This window comes from Plectrocnemia conspersa, unplaced genomic scaffold (genome assembly GCF_051122295.1).
Source record: "Plectrocnemia conspersa isolate PC_06_02 unplaced genomic scaffold, ASM5112229v1 ptg000009l, whole genome shotgun sequence".
NCBI lineage: Eukaryota > Metazoa > Arthropoda > Insecta > Trichoptera > Polycentropodidae > Plectrocnemia > Plectrocnemia conspersa.
In genome coordinates this window covers 15,885,743-15,906,573 of record NW_028277173.1, presented here as the reverse complement: position 1 = coordinate 15,906,573, position 20,831 = coordinate 15,885,743, and the positions used below count along the sequence as shown (strand labels likewise).

The 20,831-nt window shown below is 29.6% G+C and overlaps 1 protein-coding gene across 4 annotated transcripts in view; it reads left to right on the top strand.

Annotated features, from left to right (window-relative positions):
• Csgalnact (Chondroitin sulfate N-acetylgalactosaminyltransferase) overlaps window positions 1-19,186 on the top strand; it is a 109,053-nt gene extending 89,867 nt beyond the window's left edge. For 2 of the 4 annotated variants that reach the window (XM_088192170.1, XM_088192168.1), the window contains 4 exons: window positions 3,569-4,557; window positions 7,730-7,881; window positions 15,963-16,110; window positions 18,232-19,186. In XM_088192170.1, coding sequence (XP_088048296.1) covers window positions 3,569-4,557; window positions 7,730-7,881; window positions 15,963-16,110; window positions 18,232-18,429 — 1,487 coding nt within the window. In that variant the 3' untranslated portion in view covers window positions 18,430-19,186. Of the gene's footprint in view, window positions 1-3,568; window positions 4,558-7,729; window positions 7,882-15,962; window positions 16,117-18,231 lie in introns of all 4 variants that reach the window. The other 2 variants (XM_088192169.1, XM_088192167.1) reach the window with 1 other exon arrangement.
• Window positions 19,187-20,831: the final 1,645 nt, after the last annotated feature.

Below are 20,831 nucleotides of genomic sequence, written 5' to 3'. Positions count from 1 at the left end.
TAGCAATTTGTAAATTGCATGACATTCTGAAATTAAAATAACAGCAATAATAATATTATTCAAAGTTATAATGAAGATAATTAAATGTTGTACATCATAACTAGAACCAGAATGGTGTAATTACTATCACGATCAATAAGCGTATATTGAATTGCATATACACATGCGCCCCCCGTCTATTATTATTATTAAATTATGCATATCCTATATCCGAGTAATAGGCATTGCGCCCCGTCGTGGGATCGGCAGACCTTGTATGCGGTTTGGTGGTCTCTTTTATTGGAATCTGCTGTCGATGCTGCGATTTGTCTCGACATTGCACTACACCCCGTAACCCCTATAACCACCCACCCCGTTAACCACCCCCAGAATAGGTTGGCGAAAGGCGTTGGTCGCCAACCCTTGATCGACGTAACGAGTTTGCCACTCGGCAATCTGGTTAAAAGCTGCGGTCGAACCGAAATTGCCGGACCTTATTTTTTTCAGGGCGGGCCGATAAGAAATCGGTCGAAAAAAACCTTTCAGATTTGCGCCTGATAAGCCTTTATTGTTGTGGTCAATTCTAAGATAAATGTATTTTTTTATAATAATATGAATTATTTTAAATCAGCAATGTACTAATTTTAGTAAGATCGAATTCATATAATATGACTGGGAAAATGTATTATTTTATCTTCAATTCCGATTAGTTATTATGATTTTCATTTGACAAGTTCACATGTTGAATTTTTTGTATTATATAAAATGACAAATCTTTATGACATATATACATATGTATGTACACAGATATCATCGCAAAATTTTATCTGTGCATGATATATGTAGTAGTTGTAATTTTTACTTTGTATGATCTTAGACGTGTCTAAATTATGTATTTTTTCTTATACTTCAAAATATTTTTAAATAAGCAGGCACTCATTTTAAATTGAATTGTTCTCTTTAAGGGAAATACATAAATAATTTGATATATTTACTCGTTACCGGTATCCTCCGAGAGAAGAAGGAAGCGGAATTTTAAATTCACCTCACTCGTAACGACCTTGTTATTCTGAGGTCGTTAGACACGGTCAGTATTTTCGTACGTACAAAAAAAGTATTTTACATAAAACGTTGTGCAAGCATGCATACCCATGTAAAAGCAAATTTTACATTTGATATACTTTAATATAGTTTTCCGTAATCATATTAACAAGATTACGTAAATGAAGGGACGATGAATAGGATTCAGATAATCTTGTTTAGAAGTTAATACTTTATCCGTCTAGTGTCTAGTGAGTTGTCGCTTATAGTGTGAACTTCGAGACAGTAATATACTGCAGCAGAGTAAATCCATAAAGTAGACATTCTTTTTAAGTCTAATCAAATATACCCCCTTTAAAATTAAAAGTTTAACGTTTCTAATAAGGATAGCTAAATAAACAAATTGGATCAAACACCTACAAAATATGTAAACATTTATGAAGTTCCCAAAATAATATGTTTTTAATCAACATAAAATATACGTATTTAGAATGGTGTTTCGGTTACTTAAAAACAAATAGTTGTACTAATTTCTGGTAGAAGTGTGCACTATAGATCTTTTCACGTTCACTGCATAAATAGATATATAATATATAAATAAGAATATGATTCTTAGAATATTTTGACAAACGCTTTCCGAGTTAAGTGTCGTATAAATAGCTGTATTTTTCTATACCTAATAATTATTTGATATTCTTACAAGCCTACAAAAAATAGTTCTAGTAATATGTATATGTACATCTGATTCATATGTATTAATTGAGCAAAATAATCAGCTTCTAAATTATATTATAAAACTGGAAAAACTAGCCTTTTTCTGAGATATAGTAAACTGTTAAAAAAGTTATTTAATAAATGCAGGAAGAAACAGCTAAGATCTAAATAATTAGAAATTTCATTTTTTAGTGATAAAATGTAATAAGAATCGCATTTTTTTCTGATTAAGAAACTGAGAGTATTACACTGTGTAAATTTGTACAATACTGACGAAGTAAAATATAAGAGAAAATATATACTTAAAAGCATTTTTAATTTTAATTAGTAAATATATTACTACTTTTAATAGACAAAAACATTTCTAGGTACCAATCACCGGTACATGTTTGATGTATTATATGTGGTTCATACAAGCAATAATTTGACTGTTAGATCAAAACTTGACGTGATACATCATTGTCACCATAGAGACTTTGATGAATATGTATGATAAACTTAGTGCAAATCAGTCATCAAAATCCTAGTTACATAATCTTTGTTGGTGTTATTAGCGTGATTGCTTAGTCCCTAGATCGATTTTTTCGATATATATTTCATTGTTAGGTCTTACTTTCGAGCCTTAATATTACTTTTTACTTGTTTGAAATGGTCGTTAGAATGACATCTAAATTAATTGTATTTTAGAGGGCGTAACCTTAGGGGTGGTTGACTTTACGGCCAATAAGACTCTTGTGTGAATCTAGATTGACTTTTTATTAGGTTATATTTACATGTGACAAATGGACGATTAACGACGTGACGTTTCTCCCAACTGCGGTGAAGGTGGCACAGGTGGTGATGCCGGTAGATGATTCTCAGGGCTCTTGTTGCTGCGTGCGGCGAGTGTCAGGTGTGACTCTTCGAGCGGCTGGTAATACGGGAGTTGAGAGAAATCGGGCTCGCAATGTGGTGATTTATTGGGTCCGTTTTGTCACAAAGGGATTCTCTTAACGACTCGTGTTGTATGGTTAAAAGAAATCCCTCTTGTGCCATGATATTTGTCTCATTGTTAATGAATGAACGTTTTTGGTCACAGTCATTAACAATTAGACAATTGCTCTTTTTTGTATGTGAACCTATTTGTGTGGTCGCCACAGTACCAATGGTTAAAAGCTCGATAAGTGAATCTCAATTTATCTGTTTAAAAAGCTTACAAAAATATACACATTGCAGCAGAAATCGAGCAACAATTTTTGGATGCGATTTTATCACTAATAAATTCTATCTTTTTATTTAACAATTTTTAATTATCATTTGGAATAAAAAATAGTTTAAAATACTATGCATTATATTTTATTTTGTTTTACAAAACATTATATAAGATATAATATTTAGCAAAAAATAGATGCTATAAAAAATATATACAATTAATCAACCATTTTTAAAAAAAACAAGACTAAATTTATATTTAAATTAAGTTAAAAATAGATGATGTAAAAAATATAAAAATTAAAAAAAAAATATTATTTATATTTAAATTAAGTTATCTTATATTTATGGCAAAATCTTTTTGTTCAACTTTATTATTTTTAATAATACAAACATACGTGTATTGCTAACAGTATTAAATGCGTTACATTAAAATACATAAAATAATTTAAATCAGGTGTTATTATTACATTAAGACCCTCAGCAACTTGTTGAGTTTTTTACTTATACAATAAATAAAGTATCAATTCCGAACATGTGTATATATATATATTATATTTAACACTTATAATAATTGTATCAATTTTGATCCTTTTAAATAAATTATAATGGTAATAATATTTTTTTTATTTTTTTGTTTTAGGCAATAGCGGTCAGGCGAATGTACTGTCTCAGTCGTTATCACCCGAGGCATCTAACTTCAACGTCAATCTCAACATATCCGGTAGTGTCATCAGTGCTAGTAACAGTGAGTGCGCCCACTACATACGCAAGCAGGTCACCTCGTCAGAGATCCTGAGAGGTCTGCCTCTCAACAACGAGTACGAGCTCATACCCTTCAACCACTTCACCTTCAGCAGGGTCTACCCGATAGACTTGGGCCTCGGAAAAAGGGTCGTAGAGAAGCCGATCGGCTTCAAGAGAAAAGACTTATTAGAGGCGTTAGTTAAAGCGTTAGATATTTTAAATAAGAACACGACGAGTGTGAAAAGTGTCAAATACATGTTGGACGATTTTTTAGAAGGACTTTATAGACTAGAGCCTACGACGGGCACACAATACGAACTGTATTTTAGGACGAAAGTCGCGAAAAATAATAGTCACCACGGTGGCGAGCATCATGGTTCACCGCAGATAACGAGTGCTTATCACAACCCGAACGGTTATACTAAAGTGACATTGATGAGGCCGTTTGCTCCTATTCAGCACATAGGAACCGAGACGCTTCCTGTGGCTAAAGAAAAGGAATTGATCCATATAATTTTGCCACTGTCGGGGAGAACTACCACGTTTCAGAGCTTCATGGACAAGTTCGTAAAGATAGGACTGAAGAATGATAGAAGAGTTTTGCTGACGGTGGTGTATTTCGGCGAAGAAGGACTATCGGAAGCCAGAGCTATCATGTCTAGAGTGTTGGTGACCAGGAACAGTGGAGGCAGTGCCAACAATTTGCGATTGCTAGCTTTAAACGAGACGTTTTCGAGGGGGAAGGGGTTAAGGGTGGGTGCCGAGAGGAGTTGGCCAGGCAAGGAAGACAGCGGCGATTCTTTGCTGTTTATGTGTGACGTGGATATAGTTTTTAGTGCCAGATTTTTGGATAGGTGCAGGTGGAACACGAAACCGGGTCAAAAGGTGAGTCGCTCAGGTTTATTGTTACCTCTTGCCATTTGCATGATTGTGATTGCGATTGTCCAAAAATAACATCTATATATATATAGTACTATAAAGATTAACATTTTTATTATATGTTATAATAACATTTATAATGCTCAGATATCTAAGCAAATAAAGCTAATTAGACAATTAAAATTTCTCCACCTTATTGCTTAAGATAAATCACCACTTTATGACTTAAGAGGAATTTCCAGAACACCATTGAAACTAATTATGAAATAGACTAGAATTTATTCATTTTAATCAGCCGGCGGTTTAATCTTGTTTTCATATATTGAATATATTTTTTCTTTTTCCTACGTTAATTATTAGATTAAAAGCTGATATTATATATATATATTTTTTTTTCTCAGCCAGAGTACAAGAGTTTTTTTAATTGTTTAACTATTATTATAGAACAAATATATTGATCCAGATAGTTTATTATTTATTATTGTAATTGATTATATACAATTGATAATGCATAAAATAGGTAGTTTATACATATAGCATTGATTTAATCAGATCTTTTATTTATAATGGAGAGCTTTTATCCATAAAATATATTTATATATAAAAAATATAAATATTCATTGCTACTATATAAAACTAATTGTAACACTAATTATTAATTTTCTACCCTTTGACTTTATCTAGTAAAATTTGATACCACAAATTTAAGCTATGATTTTGATCGAAAAAAACTTTTTATTATTGATTTCTTAACTTTTCGCAACAGCCATTACTTGCAAATGTTACACTGCATACAAAATATAAAAGTTGTTTAAATGCCTGTAAAATAATAAAAAGTATTTTTTATGTTTTATACATTAAACGAGTATCGATTTAAAATAAAAATATCATAAAATGTCCAAGCGTCACCGAAGCAATCTTTAAATTTAACGACGCCGCACAGTGGGATGGAATTGACTTTCAGGTAAATAATAATCAATTCCTATGGGTTCAAACACTTTAGCTTTATTTACTAATTAATATATAATATGGAAAAGACTTGCTCATCAAAATGGGATATAACTTAAAATATTTTTTCATTATCTAAGTGATTAATTATAGCAAAAAAAAATAGTAGATACTAACAAACTGCATCTTTTTTTGATAAATATTAAAAAAAAACTGGGATTGAATAATAGTTAAATAATCTAATATAATTTTATTAAACTCAATAGTTGCAAAGCTAGCAATTAACAGAAGCCTTGGTTCACTGAAAAAATGGATGCTTTAAAATTGATTAAAAGTGTCATTGTTTGATCCGACGATATATCTCGATTTTGTGCAAGTTATTAATTAATTCACAAATATTTTATTGGTACTTGATATAAATATACAGTTCTAATGCAAAATGCCTATTATGTCACGTCCTTTTCTCTGTTACTAATCTTTTGTCTTTAAAGAAAACGGTGATAAAATTTCTCGATGTATATTTTTAAGTAGACGTGGTATATACAAATTTTGAGAAGGCTTTCAACATTTGTTATTATTAAAAAAAAATATTAGACTTCAGTTGCTTAGATGATTTAATTCGGTTATTGTCGAATCATTTCAATCATTTGTAACTTATGACTGATTGCCGAAAGAATATTTTAACCCTTCGGGAGTTCCTCAAGGATTCAACCTGGGCTCTCTGCTTTTCACGTTATCTAATAATAAACAAGTTCAAATTTTCTTTTGTATGCCGATGTTTTAAAATTGTTCAAACGCATTTCATCTGTTGCGGACTTCTTTTATTGTATGTATAAAGTGATTAAGATTCTCCATGGCTTCCGTCAATCGTCTGCTATTTAGTGTCAAAATTGCCATATTGGGACATCCATAAATATACATGAGTGAGTGTTTTTAATTTTTCTATCCTACTGTGCGTCTTGTTAATTAGTGACAAGTTTAATAAGGCTGAGATGAAAAAAATAAAAATAAATTAAGCGCGTCTTAATTCTGAACCTGGGTCGTTTGAGAGCACATGCTCTTTATATTAATTTTCGCCCTGGCAAACAACGCCGCTCCGGCCCTGTGCACGTTTTACGACCGTTTTTACGGGCGCCAAATTTTAACGACTTGTATAATTCAGATTTTATCGCGGCAACCAAGTTCAGCCAGTCAATCTCGGTTAGAACACTTGTTCGCGCAATGCCAAAGTTGTTAGCGACTGACTAACTGCTTCAAATTGGGTAATTATTAAATTTCGGAAGCAAGATAAGCGGAGAAACTCTTACAGAGACCATCCCCGATATTTCATATTTATGTGTGCATTAAACCGAGGCGAAGTTTAGATGTGCCGTTATTTATCGAGCGAGTCTGCGAAATTTAAAGAGCGGCTGTAAATTTTATTATAAGAGTTATATGCAAAAAATACGACACAACCTAAGCGTTTTGCGAAACGTTACTACGTGTGTAATAGTGAATATATTGTACATATGCATGTAAATAATATTTAAATTGATCTTTATAACATTTTTAGAAAAACTTTAATTTATATAATTTAATATTTATATAATTAACTAAAATGCAGGCAATAAATTACGTATCTCGTGCGTATACATATTTTATTGTTTAATAAGCAAAATAATTTAATTGTACGTTTAATATATATTACATATAAATGTTTCATCAAATACAATAAAATATCATACAAACAGAAATGTTTAATAAAAGTTACATATATAGGACGTATTGAACTTTTCAAATTCCTTAGTCGTCATTTAGTAATATAATATATTCTACTAAATACCACATCAAAAACACAGCTTACATTGAAAAATAATAAAACCATATAACTCTAAAATAGTAAGTCAAAATATACCAAAATCATATTAAAAAAGCTTAATGAAAATTTCAGAAAATAATATTGTCTAAAAACTATTTTAAAAGTATTATTTTTTCCCAAATCTTAATCAGATTTATCATTGTTATATAACATTATGTTAAGATTATTTCGCTTTCCTTGCATAATAATTACGTAATTAATATGCACTCACCATAAATATAAGAGAAACAAATAAAAATTAGAATATTTTTCTCGTGAATTTGCAAAAAATATAAACCGAACTTTAATATGAATATGGAGTTGCAAAGTTTAATTTGTAACAAATATTTGGTAATTATTTCTTTGAATATAATAGCACTGTTTAATTCACAGGTTTACTATCCGGTGGTCTTCAGTCTTTACAATCCCCATGTGGTCTATACGTTACAAGGTAGAGAAGTGCCTCCGGAAACTGATCAGCTTCTCATCTCTAGAGACACCGGATTCTGGAGAGATTTCGGCTATGGAATGACGTGTCAATACAGGTATTGTTTTTATTAAAACATTATATTTACCCGTATTTATTTAAAAATATGTTAATAATATAACATGGTAGAATATGAAAGTGTTACCTAATGATAATTACACCAATTTTTCGTTCGCTTTTGATATATTACGAAAGTAAACCGTAACCTGCATAATGTATACGAGAGGGTTGTAAAAGAACATATTCTGGAAGTGCTTATGAAATTTTTACACGTTGTTGAATCGTTGCGAGAGCAAGCTTCATAAAAGCCTTTGTTAATTTAAAATATTTATAACGCTATTGCGCAGCTTCAGTATATTGAAAATTATCGTTTTATTTATATATATATATATTAAAATATATATTTTTTTATTTGGGTCGACGTTAACTTCACCATATTACACCACATTATGCTTTCATATTAACGCTGTAGTCGTAAGTAATGATCGTTTCGGTGTAACTAAATGTTGTTGTAAAATTTAATATTATAGAAAACCATAATTAATAATTACTAAGCATTGCATGGATAATACAATTTTATCATACTTATATACAGGGTAACAAAATTATTTGAATATTTTTTAATGTGTTTAAAAATAATAATGAATAAAATTTAAATAGGCACACCTTTGTCATACTTTTTTAAGAATCGGAAATACGTTCAGAATTATTGTACTGGAAAGGCAGGGCCGGCTGCGGACACTGCTCTGAATACAAATAAGCCAACTGAATAGCTAGTCGTACATTTTGCAGCAAAAGGTTGCGGAATAAATATTGATTTGCGGCCAATTCCAGGTACGAAAAAAATGACAACTCCGTTATCGACGCAAAATATGTATTTCTTTGCTTTTAACAATTGATTGTTAAATTAAATGTGCCATTTATGTATGAATACAATTTGTGATGTGTTATATAAATTATCATAAAAGGCACACACGTTTCAATTTAAAAATACATGATGAATTTATATAGAAATGAAAGTAACGCCCACATAAATGCTTATATGAAATAAATAATATATTTACGCCAACCCTTTCCGCGAAGAATAAAATTCTGCAATGTATAAAACTAAACAACACAGAAAGCATCACAATGAATATTTTAACTTAACAATAAAAATAATGTATAGATTACGTGATATTCTACAAGAACTACGAAAAACAGGTTTCGAAGAAAATATTATACAAACAAAGTTGCGATTGAATTTCCTTGAAAATGAAAGTAAATAATTTGGAACATAAACATAAATAAAGCACAAGACAATGTTGATGCAAAATGGCACTCGATTGCCTTAAATTGATCGTTGTTATAAACTACTAATTATCTGTGACTATTTTTTCTGGTTTATATAAGATCGGTTGCAGATATCGAGAGTGAAAAATGTATAACCTAAAAATGTGAAAAAAAAGCCTCGACATTAATACAAAAAAATAAAACATAAACAATGCTTGATATTTTACAATAATCGAGTCTTATTGTTGCTTACTTTTCACTTTTATACTACTATTTAAATGTTTTGGCAATGTTAAGTTAAATAATAATAACCTAAAATAGACAAGAAATAATATCTTGATTATAATATTTTTTATTAAATATAATATGATTTTTTTCATTATGTTTATGAAATCCATCTAGAAATATTTAAATTAAAAAAAATATTTTGTACATTAGTTACGTAACTATATCAGCTTTTTAGTGACATTATAAAATATATAAAATATATTTTATAATGTCACTAAAAAGCTACTATGACCCTCTTACGTGTCACGCCTATCAAAACTGAACATCAAAAGGATGTTCATCGTTCAACATCTTGAATTTCACCAAACAATAACTTTGTAACTTGAAGCAGCTAGTAATGTCAAAATTTAATATTAATAAAGGGATTTTAAACAGATGTATAATAGGGGGAAAGTTGTGGCCGACCCTAGCAAAAGCGGAAAATCCCTTCTTTGTAAATCTACAAGACAAGAAGAGTAATCTGTGGCTTGTTGTAAAGTAGGGCCACGAATACATGATCAAGGTTCGCTTGCTCTCGACAAGTTCTCGACCGTTGTTATACCCTTGTAAGGAACCGTTGAACCAAAGATGCTTCCGAAGCATTTCAATATTACGATGCCTAAAATATTCACGTATTTATAAAGCATTGTAACTATTTCTAAAAAAAATGTATGATGATGACATAAAAGGGGTAATATAGGTGTTTGAGCTTACATGACAGTTCTTGATGTATATGATTTAATTTAATAAAATAAATATATAAGCAATAGAATAGCAGCAATTCATTTGCGGCTTATAGAGCGAATATTATTTTATTAGATTTGTAAGTAGCAAATCAAACCAGCATTAGTAAACAAATTAATTGATTAGGTAAAGCTTTCCAAAATATGAAAAAATTCGGGTTTTGTTTAGACAGTTTATTTAATAAACATACATAAATTTCCACATACATCAGGTGGTGGAGTTGAAATGGCAGATATTGGAAGTCAGAGAGTATTCGCTGGCATGTCAAGTTGTATTATTGTCGGCTGTGACTTCGGTGGAGCAGCTGGTATCTGTCTTGATGCTCTCTGGTGTCTCTCGTATCGATGCAGTATCCTGGTCTTTTCTCGTCTCTGCTGTTTTAACTGTGTGGCGTCTTCTTTTTTGTAACTAAGTGTCGCGATTTTTATAATGTTGGTTCATAACAGCTCTGGTGAATCGCAGATGAGGGTGTTTGAATGCAAATTGCATCACATTTTTTTTTTATTTAATTGATAACTCTTTCTTCGTCAACATAAAACATGTACCTTGTAACATTAAATTGTAATAAAAATAATTAAATGCGCTGTGTATAAAAAAATTCTACTTGTTTTCTCATAAAACATTTTATACAAAAAACAGTACTAAAAATAAGTTTATCCCTCTCTCTGATGACGTCACGCGCGAGTTATCTTGCCTTAAATAATAGTAAATAATGTGTTAAGCAGCGAAAAAGTCTATTTTATATTATATTTTGAATTAAAAAGTCCAGAAAATAAGTTTCCAAGTCTCTATGTAAAGCAGCTGGTTTATATAAACCCTTATTTAGCCCAAAGAATTTTGTTCTTATAATAAAAATTTAAAAAAATTCGGATCCTGTTAATCTTGAGCGTAAAGAGATGCTAAAATGCTTCTTAATGGATGTATATATAAAAATATTATTAAATACGATCCTTGTATTAGAACACTCTAAAATTATTTTGCATCAAAGAGAGAACTAAATCTAATGAATAATTTGCGGTATATGTTAAAAAAATTGCTTAACTGGCATGGAAAATTATATTAGATAAAATATAGAATATTGTCTCTGGTAATCTATTATATAAAGTCATATGTCGTATTCATATATCATAAAGCAGCATGTTTATTGAAATATAAACGGTTATTTTTTTGCTTGATACGTTGTAGTTTAATAATGATATTTCTTATTATTGTAGTATTTTTTATAATTGCGTATGTGTGCGTATGCGTGTGTATGTATGTGTATATGTCTGGTATGGCAGAAACAAGGGTCGTCTTCTCTAATAATCATATCTCGTAGATTTATGACAATGGGCACGAAGGGGGATTTGAACTTTGTCATGTCGGACGCCTCAGTTTTCCCCAAACGATTCACGCTTTGATGGATTGCCAACCTTATTTCACGCTTTAACTAACTTCACCGTTTGTACGGTTGACCAAAAATCGACGACCAACAATACGGAAAATCACATATCAAAAAAAGTGACATTATCAATCTTATTTCTTTTTAAGCGAACATTAAATGTGTCTCAGTATAAAACAGAATTCAAGCTTAATATAGATAATGGAAATTGTTATTTAGTATTTATAATAAAACCTAAAGCACAGAAACTATAATGAAATAATAGATACGCTATTTACTTTTGTATATTTATTTACTAATATGATTATTAGCCGTCTAATTATTTTTTATAATTTAATGTAGATTTATACATTCGTCCTATTTTTATAAAATCCACTACCTTTATATTAATTACACCACTAGTCAATACATAGTAAATTATTTTTAGCTCAATAGATGATGCATTAGATTAATATATGATATTGAGACGCCATTAACGTTATGCACCCTCTGCAAATTTCTATCGACATAAATAATTGCCGGGTCGTAAATTAATATGAAAGCCATTCAACAGACTGTTCGCGCGTCCGATATGACATCTTATGGAATTCTCTTTCCGGCATTATTAGTATCACTATGGCATTACTAGCGAGCGGAGGGCTTGCAAGAATCTCAGAGCTAAATGAAATCGGATAGCGAAATATTCGATAAAATATTTTACGGTCTACCTCCGATGGCGTCGGGTCATATTTTACTTTTTCTACCCTTGCAAAATTTTCTCTCCAAAATGGTTATTTTTTCCGCTCTCGCCCCTTGAACTCGGACGTGTCGGAAGTTTTCTTTCTGCGCAACCCAGTCACTCCCTAATCTCGTAATATATATCACTGATAAAAAATAAAGCATGTTAATATATTTCTCAGACGTTTTATTTGTTGCTATCGAATGTAATGGCTCTTCTTTGCTAATGTTAAATTACCGTATAAATCTTCCTTATTTTATTTTATCAGGTTAGTCCTTGATGTTAACGAGAAAAATAAAAACCACATTTTAAAATATTCTAAGAGTGTCTGGTTCAATATATTTAAAATTTCTGCATCTCATTTATTTATCATAACTTATAAGTTTATCAAAAATATGATACAACTTTTACTTAAAAAAACTGTAGGGTTAATATGAAACTCGCGCTAATTAATCTGATTAAAAGTTATCATTTATCAATAAGGATAAACTAGACAAAAATCGGATCATCCGTTACGATTAGAAAAAATATGGGTTTCTTATAAATAACACACAAAAGGGACTCTACCATACGAGCACCGTAGCAGAGAGGGATAAACCTGAGCTACACTGTCGCTGCCGCACCTAAAATACCTTTAATACTTTTTCATGGACATCATCCCTGCGCCGGCTTCTCCACCACTGCATAGAGAATAACGATCTCGCCCACCATATTCTATCGCAATATAAAGGTCCGCTTATAATCTAATAAAATTCTCACTAGTTTCCACCTGCGTCTTACTGGCTGCGAAGTCACAACCCCTCAGGGTTAACAAACATTAAAAAACTTATTCTCATAGCAACGAAACCAAAAAGTATTTATATGTAAAATGATGGAGGTAAAAAAATGAACTAAATAATTATTGTATACATTTCGAAAAAAAAATCAAATAAAAATACTTATACTTATTCCTCGATTTACGTGATACTTTTTACTTTTATGCAGTTAAAATATTTTTTTTTAATTCCTTCAAATCAAATATATTAGATTCCACACGTGTAGACTTTCGAGAAAAATTTTTTTGAGAAAAGAAAAGTTTTATCAATCGTCAGTTAGAAATGGATGCAAGAAATTGGGTCAACGATAAAAATTGAGTGATACTACTACTGTGCTCGATTGATAGGCGTAAATTTGTATTTTAACAGTGTACTTGTTTAATTTAATAATTAAATAAATGTGGATTAGTAAAGGATATGTAAAGTCATATATCTGCCCATAAACGTTATTAACTAAATAAATTAGTATACATACCTAAAATAAGCTAATTGACACAAAATCTGGAGTGACACTATTTGATAAGATTAAAATAAAATTATATGGATCAGACGGAAATCACTACGTTTATAGTCTAGGGGACGAAAAATTCTCCAGATAGCCATATTGTATGGGGGTGCTTCTTATATTCCGGAATGGAAGTTATTCACTTCATCGACTCCCTTCGATTTGAAAGCATTTGAGCTTAAATTTAAACTGCAATTTTATGAATTTTAATTCAATTTAATCGAATCGGTGAAAATTAAATTTAAAATAAATAATAAAACGAACACAGCATACTATAGATGATAAAGAAACATATAGACTTAAACTGGAATCTTTAGACCTGCGCCGTAATAGTTAATAATTCAACAATATAACATTGGTTTAATTTAAGGCAAACATATTTGGGCCATAATGAAAAAAAAATCGACTGTACAACTTTACGAGCATACAAAACTTATACAAGTGATCAAAATAGTGTGCCACAACGAATTAGGCCACGAACTCATTGAACCGTTTAATAGTTTAATGATTTTATGTATTCTAGTAGTATTGAAAGCCAAAAAGGTGTGCTGAAAAATAAAAATATTTTACCTAATTATTGATTGGTGGTATCATTTAAAAATATTTTTTTTACCACATAATGTTTTAGAGTTTATTGATGAATATCAATTTTTATGGAACTATTGACTAAATTATACAGTTTTATTAACTTTTATGTATAGTTTTTTATTTTATTTTTTGTATGAAATATTTTAATAACTATTTTAAGAGTTAAAAAATATATATAAAAAAATATAACACATTTACTTATACACGAAATATGATGATCTCGAATATAATACGTTTTTAGCACGCTATTGTGTATAAATATAGAAATCTCTACAAAAACTGGTTAGTATTTTTCTTAAACAATATTATTAGTATATAATTATACCGTATATTTAATTTAAGTAATTGCTTTTCAGTTTTTTGTGTATTTTTATTCTTTAAAATTATCAGCATAAATATAGTTCATATTATAATAATTTTTATACTACAAAGATTTATTAACACATATATGTTATTAAATAGTTTTTTTTTACTTTTTACTTCATTCATTTTTTATCCATAATAATTATAAACGTTACATAAAATATTTTAATATCCTTGAAAAAATAATAAAAATAAACCAGTCTAAGCCAATCATTATGACAAAAATATTTTTTTTGTACATTTTTTTAACAAATATGTTAGACTATTTATTTTTGATATTTATTATCGATAATTTTACTATTTGACTATTCATGCTTATTTTATTAAAATCATAATTTTATATAAAAATATAAATCCACTATAATATTAAATATTTTAATATAATTTCTAAAATATATTAAAACGGCTAAAAACAACATAAAATTTCAGCAAATTAATTAAAAATACTAACTTCTATAACAATATTTCTTATATAGGTATTGTATATATCATATATAAATATATACATATATGATATTATTTTTTATAATAAAACTGCCATTTTGCGTTTTTAGCAAAGAAAAATAATGAAAAGAAATAAAATCAAATAAGTTTAAAGCATCTAATATATAATAGATAGTACTAATTTTTTGTAGCAAACAGAATGCATTAAAACTGGTTATACATCTGAATAATTATTTATAAGAAAACTATAGTTTGTACTAGTTTAGTCATTGTTCTTGTAAAGGTATTTTGAATAATGGTGAATGAGTATGAAGATCTTTTGTCGCGTATTGAATTTGGCTTCAATAATCGAATATTGTAGGCAATTATTATCATATTCTCAACGCCCTTTATTAAAAACACTACAATGAAATATTTTTCATTGTGTCATGCCTTTATATGATATATAATTAGTTTTCGACGTTGCTTTGTAACTTCTAGGACTTCCTTACAATCATCTCAATGTATTTGGATTCCTAAATGATCTGAATGCTATTCTTATTAATTTACGAACCAGCAATTATTTATGTCTCTCTAAATTCTCCGCATAGTTGCGTGAATCTAATTTAAGGACTAATTCCATTAACTACGTGACACCATTTAAGGCCACTAACCGACTCAAAACTACACTTAGATTCCCACTAAGTCCGGACAAGGAGCTTAATTCGATTTTAGCACACTTTATTAGACCAATTTCGGCGATCGTGATTTATTATAAAAATACGCCTGCTCGGTTGTATTTAACAAGATAAGTCAATCATTTTTGAGGGTGGGAGAAAATGAAAGCCCTTCAACCGGACGAGGAAGATTGGAGTATTTCAATTTTTTTCGTCAGATTGCGTGACGTTTTATCTTTACGAACGTCATACGCCTCAGTGAACTAACCTAATCGATCCAATTTTTAAAATAAATTCATAATTATTTTTCTTGTACAACCCTGTGTACAGCGTGTGTCATATGAATCAACAAATATGTCTTCATTTGTGTGTTTCTTTGTCCGTAGGTCTGATTTTCTGAACGTGAGGGGATTTGACGAAGACATTGTCGGGTGGGGAGGCGAAGATGTGATGCTTTATAGAAAATATGTGAGGTCAAATATGAAAGTCGTTAGGGCGACTGACCCCGGAATTTTTCACATATGGCATCCTAAGGTAAATGTAAGACAAATGTAACACATACTTGTAGCATAATCTTAAAATATATATTTAACAATTATTTATATGGTGTATGAAATTAATGTAAATTTATTTTTGCATTTTAATTTAAGTAAATTTAGCAAACTGCATGATAAACAAATTTCAATACTTTAAAACCACTGGTTTTCAATCACAAGTTATAAGTATATTTTTTTTATTTATTCTACGACTAAGGAAAACTTTGAAGCGGAAGGTTCGGCATTCTATTATCATGCCGTTTAAAGTCATATTATTATAAGACATATTATATATAAAAGCTAATATGTTTTAGTTTCTAATTTATGTAAATAATAGAAAAAATCCTTTAGAATAAATATAAATAGCTTTTTTTATATACATATATAACAATAACGCTATTAAATGTATAAACACTAATACAATTTAACACAGTACCTATCATTCAGATTCTATTACACATTTTTTTATATTGAAATTCCTCAACAGCTACAATATATTGTATATAGCTCCAAGAGTAAATCTGAGAAATTGCTAAAATTTTACTTAGATTTAGGTAATTTAAAAACTTATCTTATCTAACAATAATTAAATAAACAAGTAACAACTGACATTATCACCACTTGAATTAATTAGTTTTATAGAAGCAAAAATTGTTTGTTTTGAAGGCATTTATTAGTACATACTGTATATATGTATATTTAAGGAAAAATAATAAAGATATCTGCTTATAATATATTTACCTAAAACTTTGTATTGAAAAATCACTAAAAAATTTTATAGTTAGACAGGCAGAAGAAGTACAAACAAATATCATGTTTAATTATTGTCAGACGTTAACCCAATGCATTATATCGGGGTAAACAAATCATAACTGCAAAGTAGATAATGAGATACCAGATTGAAATCAAAGTCTGTAAATCAGTGACGATAATTTTATTAATTAAAAACTATATTTACAGATTAAAATCACTGTACACGAATAAGCTAGATTTTATTTTAATTATTCATCATAATATTTATCCGTGAGATTAGGAAAATTTAGAAAAACATATTTAGCGATGATCGATTGAAATAACACTTATTTTGACATCCATAACCCAATTTTAATTGAAAAACAGTATGGTCCAAATATAATTCGCACCTAGGTCTCTCAAAAATTAGTATCAAACTTTTGTGCTGATTAATTATATTTAATCTAATTAAGCACTATGAAATAGTGAATAAAATGATTTAAATTTTGAACATCTCTTTAGTTGATGCTATGTTTCTACATATTTGTTAAAAAGTGAAACTAATTTTAACAGACTCATCTTGTGTTAATAAAAGCCAAATAAAAAGTAATCGTGATAACAAATAGTTGTGTAATCAAAACTATCAAACTTTAACCAATTTATCAAACGATTTATTTATTTTAAATCCTTATATTTAAAGAAGGACAAACTATTACTTGGCTTATTTTTTAGTTCATTATAATTCATTAAGATTCATCTGATCTGCTGTTATTTTGCCAGGTAAATAAGTTCATCAACAAACACAAAATGATTGCATATTTTAAAAATTTTTCTGCAGTAATTATTTCATGTATAAAAATCTTAAAACGCTTTACACTATTACTTATTATTTTTAAGATGTAAATTTTTCATAGCATAAACATTTTTCCCTCGATTTATAATTAAGAAAAATCATTTTTAAATACTTTAAATGAAACATATATGATTTCACACATGTAGTGTGGCTCCTTTTTTAATTTAGAATAAATTGTTCATAGCTAACTCACACTTATTGCACTTCACCTACATATGGAACTTCTTCCACTGCCCATGTAATGTGTCCTGAGTTGCTTTTTGTAATGCACGCGTGTTACTGAATATATTGCATGTTTATAATTTAAAATAATGTGAATAATATTTTTAATGCCTCGATTTACGCGATATTTCTTGAAACCGCGTAAATCGAGGCATGAGTGTGAAAAGCTTGAATTGTTTATTATTAAATAAATTTCAGCTTAACCAATTTACATTTCAGTCCACTAGACTATGACTGGTTTATTACTGATTTAAGCCATATTCTGAATTTAATTTTGGTAAAAGCGATAATTTACATTTTTGTTTATTGCAGGTTTGTTCCGGAGGTCCAGGAGGACAAAAGCTCTCGGTCGAGCAGTACAGGGCCTGCATCAGGTCCAGAGCTTTGAACGAAGCTTCTCATGCTCAATTAGGCTTCTTGGCTTTCCGGGAGGACATTGCAGCCCACGGACCGCCGATGCCAGTACAGTCGGCAAACTCTCCTAAAAATCAGAAAAGCGCGAACACTTGATCGCAAAGTGACACCGCCTCCAGCGATTTCTGGAAGATTGAATTCTAAAGTGAAATTTCGCAGTAGACGACGCTCGTTAATACACGAATGGGTTCTCGGGGAATTTATGTTTATTTACATTTGAATAACATGCAAATTCAGCGCGCGATAAATATATCAATCAAGGTTGAGTTTTGTATATTATATTTATTTTTCGAATGATGGTGGACGGGTTATGGATAAGTCGTCGTAAAATTGTATCATATTGTATTTGAATACCGGTGCTGATGATGTTAAAACGATCTATAATATATATGTGTATCGATTATATAATACACCTGTAAATAATGTTTGAATTTTTTGTATCTATACATGAAATATCTAAATTTTGTTACGTTAAAAAATGCTTATTTACTCGACCGATTAGAGCTTCTTTTACCAGCAGTTGGAATTATTGAAACTAAGGTTAATTTTGTATAATAATAAAAATAATAGTTATTACAAACACGTAGACAGCAAGTAAATATATAAATTTGCATTAAAACTGTACATTGTGCTCATATCAGTTTACATATCGAATTTCGCTACAATTTCATCAATCGATTCCTCGTATTATATTTAAACTATTCTTTACTGGTTCAATTTGTATGGATTGTATTTACGCCACATGTATGTAGTAAGTACTTCCGTTGTACATATATGACAATGTTAATAGAAAATATATTGAATAATTAATATCATTATTATATTGGAAATATTAAAAAAATCAATCATGAAACAACTTGTTTCATTTTTTAGCATTATATTTTGAATCACATTTTTTTTATTTAAAATAATAAACTTGCTTAGTGAAATAAGATAATAATATGGCAATTTTGCTACCACTCAAATAGCACAACTTGGACATTTTTTTAATAAAAAAATCATTTAATAATTATTATACAGCATAAACTTAAATACATTTAATATCATAAACTATCGTAAAGACAAACATAACAGTAAAAAAAGTTACAGTTTAAATGTTATTATCGTTATAGCCATAGAAACATTTATATTTTAACGATGCTTTGATTTATTTGGGTAAATAATAATTAATTAAAATTGGTGAAACATACTACTGATCAAGATATTTGTCTCATATTAATGAAATGCTAAAAAAATTAATGTTACTTGATTTTTTTACCAATAAAAATTCTGATTTACGATGAACAGTTCATATTAAACTTAAATACAAAAATACACTACTTTAAAAAATTACCATACAATACCATTTACAACCAATTACAATTAAAATCAAAACCACACGACTTGATCGGGTACAAAAATCGGTGCTCAAAAAACTGTCGTTAAAATAACACAGATCATACGCGCAGCCTTTTTAAAGCTAACATGCTCCAGAAACCCAGGCAAATCCAATGAACAATTTCACTGCTACCAGTTTTTTCAAAGCTCCTTAAAAGACGCCCCTAATTGGGGAGAAAAGGATAATTCTTGACCACTAGTTTGGGTTTCGTCAGGATCACTTGACCATTTAACACGTGCTTAGGATAACGAGTGTGATATATAAGGCAATAAAATAAATGAAAATCTGCTCGGTCATCTTTTTCGACGCTTCTCAGGCGCTTGACGGGGTGTGACATGATGGATTCATATATAAGATTAAAAAACTCAGATAGATAGTTTAGAATTAAAAGAGAGGATGCCTATTTTGAGAATAAGAAATATAAAGCTTGAGTCCCGCAGGGTAGTGTATTGAGCCCATTACTCGACCTAATGTGCACCAGTGACCTACCAGAGGATGAGAAAAACATTACAATCGCATTTGGTGATAATAACGTTGAAGCAATGACCAAACCGAATAACTAAATTTCTAAGATATTATCGACCTCGTAGTGGAGAATAAAATTTAAAAAGAGTAAGTCAGTTCATATCAATTTTACCAATCGACACAAACATATAAATCATTATTTTCTACAATCTGGGAAGGCCACTAGATGCTAAACTATACTGAAAAGAATACGTAAAAAAGAAAAACTTATACTATACAAACAGGTTCTGAAACCCGCATGGACCTACAGTATCCAGAATTGGAACTTTAGCAAACAGTCAAAAAATCTAGAATAATGTATTTTGGTGTGTGTAGTGCTAAACGTTTATCTTCATCGAGACCTTGGGATGAAAAGTTATTTTTAAATCTGCCTAATCACATCAACAATTTAGATGTCATTAATTTTCTTAACGTGGAAGATTTAACGATAAGAGTGAAAAAACCCAAACCATATGAATTGATACAATCGTAGCACAGGTACTTGAGCAATTTGCTTTAAATAATTAATTGAAGGTAAAAAAGATTTATTATTAGTTATGATTTACCAAGCTGTAGCGACCACACACAGATGACCAAAATAACTGCGACAAAAATT